The 12,272-nt window shown below is 37.8% G+C and overlaps 1 protein-coding gene across 1 annotated transcript in view; it reads right to left on the bottom strand.

Moving 5' to 3' along the window:
- Positions 1-12,272, bottom strand: part of LOC139119532 (protein mono-ADP-ribosyltransferase PARP14-like) — a 240,592-nt gene that overhangs the window by 116,016 nt on the left and 112,304 nt on the right. Inside the window, exon 12 of the mRNA XM_070683374.1 lies at positions 8,795-8,902. Coding sequence (XP_070539475.1) covers positions 8,795-8,902 — 108 coding nt within the window. The remainder of the gene's footprint in view (positions 1-8,794; positions 8,903-12,272) is intronic.

Below are 12,272 nucleotides of genomic sequence, written 5' to 3'. Positions count from 1 at the left end.
CCCTCAAAAATGTTTCTAATACAAGCCGCGGCTTCAATTGGGAATTTTACGGTAAGATTGCTGTGGGGTATTACATAAAGTCAATTTATTGTAGTGGGCCGCCGCAGGCGGCCCGCCGGTAAAGAGGGTCAATCATGGCCATTGCATGAAGTAAACCTAATTGGAGTGGGCCGCCAAAGGCGTCTGCCCGTTAAGAGGGTCATGGGTAATACATAATGTATATTTATTGTAGTGGGCCGCCGAAGGTGGCCCGCCGGTAAAGAGGGTCAATCATGGCCATTGCATGAAGTAAACCTAATTGAAGTGGGCCGCCAAAGGCGTCTGCCCGTTAAGAGGGTCATGGGTAATACATAATGTATATTTATTGTAGTGGGCCGCCGAAGGCGGCCCGCCGGTAAAGAGGGTCGATCATGGCCATGGCATAAGTGAACTTTATTGTAGGTATATTGTAGGTATTATGTTTTTGAAAATGTGGTGACCCCCCCTTTCCTACCAGTGAAAAAGCGATGACCCCCCTTCGCGGATTCCAAAATTATGATGACCCCCCCTGGATTTTGCCGGCCCCCCCCCCCCCCCCCCCCCGGCTGTAAAACTGAACGTACCTAATAAACAACCGCAACACTTCAATGATAAGTTAAACAACCCCGCTACTGTTCTACAAAACTCTCAAATATCTTTCATCCAAAATGTAATTTCTGACATTTGTCGGGTTTTTTTCAAATCTTTAATGTCTCTCACCAGCATTCAACCATGCAATGTTTGCCCGCAAATATTCACTGCCATCATTCTAAACAAAAGCCAAATTGTGGCTACAATCTACATGTAGCTGTACACTGATAAAAAATGAATAAGCTGATAATACGACGAGTGACAGAATGGTGTAAAAAGCAAGTACCATGTCTTTTTCATCAGGCTGTTTCACAGAAGGCACAAATTGTTGCACTGTCAATGTTGAACCTTCCAAGTTGTGGTTTTCTCGGCTGAGAACACATTCTGCCACTGAGGGCAAAGAAGTAAATATACATCATAAACTGGTCCGTCATGTCAAAATTTGTCTGTGAAAATTGTTTCATATACATGATAACTGTGTATTAACTTTGTGGAAAGAGGTTATTGGGTTAGATGTGAGATCTGGGAAGTTGACAAATTACAGCAAAATATCATTGAGGAACAAAATGAGATCATATTTGACTCCAAGGCTCAGAAATGTACCTGCCCTGGTGTATTTATGTGTTATCTACTTGAAAGCGCATTTCCTGTTCAATTGATAGCAGCTATTGTATATGTTCAGTCTGTGATAATGATATGCCCGACATTTTCTTCTGCAGATGAAAGATTCATGCCCTACAGACTTTGGAATTACAGTGATAAAATTTGTTAAACTTTTTTTTTCAGTCACAATGCATGGATGAACAGTACCACTGCATCAAGTGCTATGAAACTGGGAGAACTTGGCATTGCCTTGCAGCTTACACTTTTAGTATTCTTTGTACAGCTTGTCTGAAATGTATATCAAACTGTTTTACATTATTTTTAACTGAGTCTTATGTCAAGAGGGTACACAAACTATTATTTCTATGATTATAAGGCAGAATGTATCTATAGTGGGATCAAAATTGCCAATTGTTCTGATAAACACAAACACACAAACCTTACAAGGTAGGGACCGTATCCCTAACACTAACTCAATGGCTTACTAGTGATTTAAGCAAAGTACTATCTGTCTCCACAAATCTTTGCTTCCAAAACATTTCGGAACTTTCTGCAAACTCTTTGTTACTTCTCGCCTACAGATTTCAATGCCATATTTACACCTATGGGGAAATTGAGACAGTCACTATGCTTTTTTAGTCATATGAAACCCACATGTTCAATTTTTGTCTTGAAAGGCAGCCAGTTTCAATTTCAATGCAACTGAAGAATAAAATGTGGCTGCACTTCTTAAGTGTCTTGACGATCAAGACCTCAGCATTTTCATCTGTTGTGAAAAGTGACAGTAAACACTTTCATTTTTTGCAGTAAAACAACATCATACCCAATATTCACCTTTTCATTTGAAGTTATTGTACAGTTTTGAATATTACCTTCTCTAGATTCAAACTTGATAAGAAATGTTCCATCATCCAGCATGTCAGACTCTACAAAAGTACCACTGCCAGATTTTCTCTTGCTCTCAAAATATAGTTCCAAAGTTTCTTGAGAGGTTCCTGTCTTGAATCCAGTGACTTGAAGCTCACAAGGGTCAAGTTGGACAGCATCTCCAAAACCTGTAACATGTCATTACAAAATAAATTTAGTCTAAAAAGAGGAGTATTTTGCGAACCAAGCTATCAGCAGATGGTTGAGGCTTAGGCTGTTTGTTAACAAATATGCTTATGTTTTGTGCATGCAGCTCAACTGTAGATCCAAAGGAGATTTATGATAAAGATGTTCAGGTTATGCATGTAAAATACCAAACTTCGTGAGCAATTAATGGGCTTCAAATAATTTTAAATAATATTTATACCTGAGTCTGCACTATGAATTGTACATTCAGCAACTGTAAGTTCTTCTCTCTCTTCTTTTTCAGGTTTAAACCACTGAACAGTCAATGGTTTATTATTCAAAACGTGAGTTCCATGGTTGATAACGTGTTCCGCCACTGTAGATGAAAATATTCAAACATCATATCACAAGTTGCTTCATGTTCTCATTAATTGCATCAACCAGTCTACAATTAGAAATATACAGATGCTGTGAATATCTACAATCTTGAGGTATGTAATTGTCTTGAAACTGACATTGTACGAGCAGAAGTACTGGCTCGTACTTTCATATTACGAGTGACGTATGCAAGCTATAAGTCACACATGCCTTTTGACCTAATTTTTTATGAATACGCCTAGGACTATGTTGTATTCCATGGATGAAAGATTTTTGTTTATGTGAAAGGATTTTACGACAAACGAACGCTTAGACACATTTTCTGTGTATATTCGAAACTCGGAAGTAGGAGGGGTGTGAACTTCGTATGATTATTTTTTTGGTCGTGAGAGCGGGTTCAGTGCAGTGCGGAGGAATACTTTTAGGCTTTGACTTTCGGACGAGTCTGTACGTACGGGTCAAGACTGGAGACGACGCGACACTCTCTGACTTATTATACGCCACGATGGTAGACTTTTTTGCAGACGTCAATTGTAACATTAAGCTGTTAAAGAAGAACCAAAGAAGAGGTTGCAATGTCCGAACATCAAGGAAGAGACCTCGATTGGTTGTAATGCACTTGAACCTACCGCCGTTGTAAATCTTTTTTACTTTCTCGAATTCGAAAGTGCAATGATTTCACAGACATAAAACCTGCGTGGCTCGCGAGTCAGCTTATGACCTCAAAATAATCTGATCACCACATTATGTTAATCACAGTGTACAATGAATAATATGAAGGATTTTATGAGTTGGCGGGTGTTTTTGTGGCACCCGTGTGTACCTCATGTTGTACAGTCTATTTGAAAATGACCTCTACTCAACAATGATTTTAAAAGACTAGCATTTTTCTGACCTTGCATTCAACTTCAAGTTTTGAAAAAGCACATTATCGGAACCACACTATTATTGGTGTGTATTGTTGAGAATACGGCCCCGCCTATTGAATAATGGTATAGTCAGGTCACTGTGGGGTCAATATTCCTGTTTGTCATCGCGGAACTTGCAGAAGCCATACAAGATATCGATGCTCGATACTTCTATATTCAATTCGTTCGTTCGCGCTCCTGAACAACAAAAAAACATCACAGTGACTCAAAACCAACTCATCACATTCCAAACTTACCTAGCTACACTCAGTTCGGTAGATAAGTTCCAGGCATCAGTCGTAGTATAAATGCTGATGTCGATTTGTCGACGTCAATGAAGTCGGTGTCGACGTAATTATGTATTTTTACAAATATATTTATTTATTTGGCGTTAATTAGAGGAAAATCACATCAGAGGATGGATGACGTATGTATTACAATATCCCGGGTAGGCTAAACTGGCCGTTTTGTTTATCGCTATTATTGCCTACTCCCACCGTACCGCCCATCGTCTGTAACTTGCACGCGATGTTTGCACACGAACGAACGCCCAATGCCAGTCACTCAGAGTCATCGGTTTTCTTGCTACCCAAGTTGAAATATATGCAATTATGAATGTCATTTTTGAAAATTCAACTAATGCATGCAATACCAATTACGATGAACCCACAATTTATTGTTGTTGAGATTTTGTCAACAGTGTTATAAATATAGTGCTGCAAAGTCAGTAGTAGGGCCTACCCACGTGAAAGACGTTTTGAACTCGTTCCCGCACCCACCGTACTTGCTATATGTGATCCGTCAATTACAGAGGGATCTCTATAAATAGTTGCCTTGCAAAACGTTTACCTCTGTGTTGAATAATAGGCTTATAACTTTCTTAATAGCAATGGTATTCTTTCGCCATTTCAGTCTGGTTTCAGAGCAAAGAGGAGAACTGCAGATAATCTTTTGTTTTGCGTTCTGCTATCGATCAGCATGTCTATGCAAAATTTTCTCAGTCAAGCTATAGTCCCAGTCGTAGGTACCTGTATTGTTGTTTTGTAGATTTTCAGAAAGCATTTGACAGGGTTTGGCGTACAGGTTTACTTTGGGAATTACAGAAATACGGCATTAATGGTAATTTTATAGCTTAATTAAGTCCATGTACAACAACATTAAGTATTGTGTGAAAAGTAACAATTGTTTTACTGAAGAATTTGACTCCAATTTAGGAGTTAAGCAAGGGTGTAATTTAAGTCCAACTTTGTTCAATATTTTTATAAATGATCTTCCCAGTACATTGGTTCCAGTGAGGACTGTCCTATCAAACTTGGTAAACTCCTTTTCAATTGTCTAATGTATGCTGATGATCTTTATTGATTTCAGGATCTGAAACAGGCTTACAAAGCTGCTTAGATAAACTTCATAGTTTTTGTCGTGAATGGAAATTATCTATTAACATAAAGAAAACAAAAGTTATTGTGTTCAACAAAAGTAATCATCTTGTAAAAGGAGTTACACTCACTTACAATGGAGTGACTCTTGACTTAGTGAAAGAGTACTGTTATCTTGGTTTTGTCATTACCCCAAATGGTAAATTCAAAGGTAACTTTCACTATCTTAAATTGAAGGCAATGAAAGCTCTTTTCAGCCTTCGTAAGGGCCTTCAAAATGGTTCACTTTCTGTAAAAGTTGCATTATCACTCTTTGATAGTTTAATTGTTCCTATTATGACATATGGCTGTGAAATATGGGGACATGAAATTAATGACAAGTGTAACTTTCTCAATGATGTTAGTATATCTTATTATAGATTTATCCTAGGAGTCTCTAAACATGCACCGTCTGATGGTGTTGTTGGAGAGCTGGGTAGATATCCAATTCACTTTATGGTGATAAAACACATGCTCAAATACTGGCATCGATTGGTTTTATCAGATGACATCTTATTGAGATCTGCTTATACATCCAGGTTGAATTCAGATTGGTATAATTATATACAAAGCATATTGAACTCTCACAGTGGGAGCGATATATGGTCTTGTGTTTGCAATATTAATTCCACAGTTAATAATGTATATGATAGTTTATGTGAAACTTATGAACAAACATGGCTGAGAAAACATTCATAATGATACAAGGAAGTGTGGAATGCAGAGGAATAAGCTCCAAACTTACAGACTTTTTAGACAAAATTTGAATTTGAAAGTTACTTGCTAGATATAAGATCTTTTACCTATAGGAGGTGGCTGACAAAACTAAGAATTTCGGATCACAACCTACAAATAGAACTGGGTAGAAGGTCAATTCCAAAAGTTCCTGCACATGAAAGATTCTGCAAGTTTTGTAAGTCTTTAGTTGAGCATGAATTTCACTTTGTTATAGAATGTACAAAATACAGAATGTATCGAGATAGTCTATTTTCATCCACAAGTTTGTATAATCCAGGCTTTCTTGATTTGAATGACAGAGAAAAGTTCATGTATATCTTTACTCACAAAGATAAACTACCTCTTGCCAAATTTGTTCCTTGTACTTTAGTTCCTCCCCCAGCAGCAGCTTCATCCAGTGTTTGCTGAGTTTTGTAATTTTTGCCTTACTGCACTCCTTGAGTGTGTTTTTGAGCAAATAAAGTATTATTATATATTCAAGCTGAAATCAGTCAAGTCATTACGTGTTATTTCGCATATTTGCTATATTTAGCCACCCGTACTCAGAACCCTCTTTGACATTCTGTTTGGCATGTTTCTACGTTCATTTCGAATCCTATTTTGTCTTTTTTTTTCAACTCTCAGTTCGACGCTGTTTTTGTTTTTCCACGCTCAGCTTGACGCTCACTTTGTCGATTTTGGGACCTGCATTACGTCACTCGTACTTTGAAAGTACGGCACATTACGTCACTCGTACTTCGCTCGTACGAGCTCGTAGGTCTGCTCGTAGTTCGTCCGTTTTGAGACGATTAGATAAATGCAATCTTCTGACTTTGTACATTTAACTGAATCATGGCTTAATAACAAATTTGAAAGTGATATTTCTGTTGACGATTTTAAAGGAGTGCATGTTTCTGGAGTACAGAGACAGAAATATGGTCGAGTATCTGGTTGGATTATATTCTTTGGAGAAAACATGCTTATGATGTAGGGTAGTATGTTCGTTTCACATTTGAGAGTGAAGGAAAACAATATCATAGTTATAGCTACAACAGCTGTTTGTCCATCCATCATGATCAGGTATTTTTAAGCCCAGGCTTGAAGCAAACATGATGAAAGCCATATTTTATGTAGTGCGAGATCTCGTACTTACCTTCTACACTTTCAAAGGTGACAAGGAAAATGGTACCATCCTTTAGTTCCAACTTTTTAACTTGACCACCACCTGATTTTTTCTTATTTTCAAAATACATTTCCAACACGTCAGCAGATGTTCCAGGCTCAAAACCTGTGACAGCTAATGTACAGTCATCGATATTTATAGAGTCTGAAATTTTGAAGAGAAGATAGATGGTTTGTAAAATATACTCATAACCCTTTTACTGCATAAAATGTATAATGACTTCAGTTAGTATTTCATTTATTTGAGGCAGAAAATCTCTTATCACACATAAAATCATAGACAATAGGTGTCTGTTAAGTTGTATGTTAAATGTTGAAAACACAAATGGATCAAGAAATTCTTGGCAATCAGCAATTTATTTCATCATTGGAGTAAGTATTTCATGAGGCCTGAATTCCCTTGTTACCAATTCTGTGATATTGTAAATTTTGTATTTTCATGGGAAATCAATTTGGTCGACAAAATGTTTCATATTTGTATATTATCACTGGACATATTAAAGGCATTAAATGACAAAGAGCGAACTGAAATGGTCCACACTTGTATGAAGTTTATTCTGAAAGTCTTGTTATCTTCATATTGATCCTTTTCTAGAAACGTTTGCTCTTTTGGTTTTTCTTTACTAGGGAGAAATTTTTTGTTGTTCTAGGTGTAAGCAGTGGAAATGTTAAGACATACTTGTGCAAGCAAACACTGAGATAAGAGGTATACATACTGGTGTGAAGTTTGTTCTAAAAGTCTTATCTCTTATTACCTTCATGTCCATCCTTTTCTTGAGAGTTTTGATCTTCAGGTTGTTCTTTTCTCAGGAAAAACTCTTTCCTATCTGGGGGTAAGCTGTGGAACAGCATGGCCACATATTCTGGTGGACTTCTTTGGAGACTCGCTTGTTGATCAGGTGGAAGACTTTGGATATATTTTTGTATGACCTCATGGGAGAGTTGATGACTACTATCATCTTGCTTGCGACTCTGTCCAGGCTGTCGGTATGGTGGTGGAGCCCAGTTAAATGGATCTTGCTGGTGGCTTTGCTGAGGGTAATACCATCCACCATATTGTTGATATAGATGGGGATAACTTGGATAGCCTGGAGGCATCTGGGGCTGCAGCTGTGGCTGATACATCCCGGGATAAGGCTGGTATGGATTCCAACCAGGTAGATATTGTTGTTGCCCATAAGGATATTGCATGTTCGGATCAGGTTCCTGCTTTTGGAAATCACCTCCAGATCCAGATGGTGACTGCTGTAGTGCTCCACTTGGGCGAACTTGAACAGTGCCTAAAGATAGTGTAAAAGGGTAAAAGAAATTTAGCATTACCTTTAACCTCTCTAATGTCTCTTATTGTGTTCACACACATGTACATCCCTTTAAAAAATGAAGCAATTCTGGCTCAGTTGGAATGACTGAAATAAGTTTGATGAATTTGATGTTAATCATAACAAAATGCTGTAGGCATATTTTAAATTTGTCATAGATCACAATTATCAGTTTACAAACAACTCCACAAACTATTATTGAACATCTGGCCTGTGATCCTTTGTCAGTCTCTCAATGTTTACATATAGGGTATACGTCTAACAGCTAGTGACTGTTATAACAACATGGCAACTTAATTTATAATTTGTTGTTGTTTTTTTAGGTCACAAAATTAAAATGCCAACACGAGGAAACAGGGAAGGAATATTTTAATGCAGCTGTGAATCAGACACACTCCAAGCTGTTAAGATATTATAGTCACTTTTCAGGATTGTACTCTGTATACATTTGATCCTAAGATATAAATACTTTGGTGTGGAAGTTGAAATGTTATTTTTGACATTTAGTTTTTTGAAGTGATTACAAACACAAGCTGATGTGGCAACACAGCTTTATCTTTACCCAATACTATACAGATATGGCTTGGAGCTGCAGCATAAAAATGTGTACCTTCCTCATCCTTAGTGTCAATACATTGTACAGAGGGTACAAATTGTTTCACTGTCAAAGTTGATCCTCTAACTTTGTGGTCTGGACGGTTGAGAACTCGTTCTGCCACTGCAAGCAAGCAAAGAATAAATTTATTTCAGAATAATATAAGACATTCAACAATTATGATTATCACATCGTGTAAATTTTCTGTCCACAAATTAGTGCTGATATGTAAAGGATCCGGATGCACGACTTAGTAAAGACACTCACCAGGTTCACATTATGTCATCAGTTTTTTGCTGACATTATTCACCAATTTCAAAAGACAAGGCAACTCTAGGAACTGTTTAGGAGAGGTATTCTAAATTTAATCAACATTGCAAATTTGAAATCATTAAAGCTTTTAATAATATTTTTATTTTTGTGCAGTTGTGCTGAAGATAATGAAAGCACAGTCCCTCTGTCCACCGGTCTGGACATGTCTACTGTAAAAGGTGTCAATCACCTAGACCGCACAGCCAAACCGCGACACTTGGTCATGTGATACCGATTCGCCACTTATAGGGCTTGACCTCTGTGTCAAGACATTTGTCCTGAATGCTTTTCTTGAATTTTCACTGTTTTTGACACTATAAAGTTTTCTCTGCATCTATCTACGACACCAAGACAAAAATAACCATATCCTGACACTGGTGTGTGTTGAAAGCACAAACAACAGCTTGAATCACACCAGAAACTTTGTCCTCCCTTTCTCTTGGAACGCTACAAGTCAGTGCCCCTAAATATTATCTTAATATGTTTTCCATGTTAAATTCTGGAGATTCATGTCTGTTAACTGAGTAGAATAGGAAAGCCGACTGCAGAAATGCACGTAGATTGTAGTCACATATTTTGCCGTAGAACATCAATATGGCTACGTCTCCACATGTACATTCAGGATCAGTACATGCTTAACTGTGCATAAATGTGGAATTATTTTATATCCTGCTACCATGCGCCATTCTGATTGGATTAGAGCTCATTCCACAGATGCTATACTGTTTAGCACTGATAGCAGTGGTAAAACGGGCCCCTAAACCAGCATTTTCGAAAATTACCCTTTCAGTGCATTTGAACCTACCTACTGGTATCTAAACTTAATACGAAACAGTCCGCTTTGTTTCCACCATCAAAGTCCGAACTTTGATACACAGATAAAGTATTATCGTTCTGAAACTCGCCTCTTGGTGAAAATAAGTTGGGGTCGAGGATGAAAGACATCTCTGAAGCAGCACATTTGGGTATGACGTATACAAATCATTGCATTAGAGCAACAGAGCACCGTGCACTTTTGCTTGATTCGGCAGAGTCGAGACACCACATACAGCTCTTTCGAATGACGATAGTATTCATATATGCATTCATACACAAATAAATTGACACTTCCTAACAATACCGCTAAGTCACATATTCTTTCCCAAAGTTTGGGCTGTAACAGACCAGAGTGTTCTAACGACGTAGATGCAAGACCAAGAAGTTCAAAATAACAATGAGATGATGAAAGTTGATATCAGATGCAACAAGCAATGTCGGCGTCCAGCTCGTCGGGCAACACATTCTGCACAACTGTTCATCACAGTTGCTGTTACCCAACATCTGGATTATTTCAAGACAATTAACATCCAAATTATCGAGTAAGCCTGATTCACATAACACGTGCCGCTAGCCACGTGCCGTAAGCCAAAGTTCATGATGCATGATGAGCATGTTAAGCCAGAAATATGTGCATTCACTCTAATTCACTTTATCGATTCATTTTCACTGTTAAATCACATTTGATAGACGCCTTATATGTGCATAAAGTAGTGACCTGTGATATGTGTGGTCACGAATTCAACATGTGCTGGCCGGTAAGGGACTAGAAAAAAATTTTATAGGGAGAGAGGGCGAATTTTTCAAAATGATATGCTGAGAAACGTGACTCTCCTCAATTGTTATGCCGTCCCTGTACGTGCTATAGTCAACATCAATAATATTTTATTTGACAAATATTTACTTATTCATAATGTGACGCCTCATCCTACCAAATAGGAAGGCTGTTGCACTAATATACTGGCAAATAAGTTAAATTCAGGTCAAAGGTCATCCTGGTTACTTGATATTTTTGCTGTACACTTTCCTCCCATGATGGCCGTCCAGCAAACATCAGACCTATAGCCATATTGGCTAGGTCAAATGTCATCCTGGTCGCTTGATATTTTAGCAGAAATCTTAGTTAACATAATCATCTCTGTCCACTAAACTTGAGACCTCCACCTCTGTTAGCTAGACTATAATTTATAGATGTGCACAATTGGTGAGGTAAAGGAAGATTTGAGGGTCAAAGGTTGGTGTCCCATACCAGTCACAGTTTGATAAACACCAACCGTCTTTGACTCTTACATAGAATAAGCCACAGCTTAGTTGCAAAGGAGGGATAGGGCAGGTCAAAGGTCATAAATTCTCCTAAATAATATTGTAAAAATCTTCTGAATATTATCATGGCTTAAGATATAGACATTTGAAATATAGCAACCTTACCATATGGTTTACAAAATAATGTACAGAATTTTGACAATTTTTAACAGTTACAATTTTTACTTGCCCTCCCTCCCTATAATTTTTCTCAAGTCCCTTTCTGCATATGACCCTTGATGTAGAATTTGTAAACACACATTCGCTGCTCACCAGTTCATGCATTTAATAGAAGGCGGCGTTGAAACCCGAATGTTGATTTATCCATGAAAATGAATCAATGAATTTCATTGGAGTGTAAATGCACCTATTTCTAGCTTAACATGCTATTGTGCATCGTGAACTTTGGCTCTGGGCTTGTGGCTCACAGCGCGTGGCACGCGGCACGCGGCACATGAATTAGGCTTACCCCAAATTATCTGTCAAACATAGCTCCTGTAATCCCACTGTACCACCTCTGAACGTTGCGATGGTCGACGTTTACAATACTGAATGAGACAAATCTATTTTTAGTGTGCAAAAAAAGCCAGGACTATTGTTCTTATTTAAATTTATGAAAAAAATTGTTACTTTTTCTTTTGATTTGAACTCTTGACCCATTTTCTGTGGTCTGCAGCAGGTAGCTTTTTACAAATATAGTGCTTGCGTTGCATGTGAATGAAATGCAATGTTGATGAATGCCTAGGAGACTGCGTGCGTGTGTCGTCAACGCAATCCAAACTTATAAAAATGCTCGGTCTCGGGTACTGAATTTCCAACATGTGCATTTGGGACTTAAACTGATGAAAATACTGAATTTATGTATTTTTATAACAGACAATCCACTTTTTAAATTATATTAACTGGTAGATAATAAACAGCTTTTAAAGCACATCTGGTTGGGTAAATCATGGTTGGATCGACAACTGAACTTTTAGGAAAACAAATTTTTTAAACAGGTCCCTGTATTTTCTGTGAATGATACCAAAATGCAAGCAGTTTCGAACGAAATGTGCGTCTGATC

Source organism: Ptychodera flava, chromosome 20 (assembly GCF_041260155.1).
Source record: "Ptychodera flava strain L36383 chromosome 20, AS_Pfla_20210202, whole genome shotgun sequence".
NCBI classification, from domain to species: Eukaryota; Metazoa; Hemichordata; class Enteropneusta; family Ptychoderidae; genus Ptychodera; species Ptychodera flava.
This window is presented reverse-complemented; position numbering and strand designations above follow the sequence as displayed.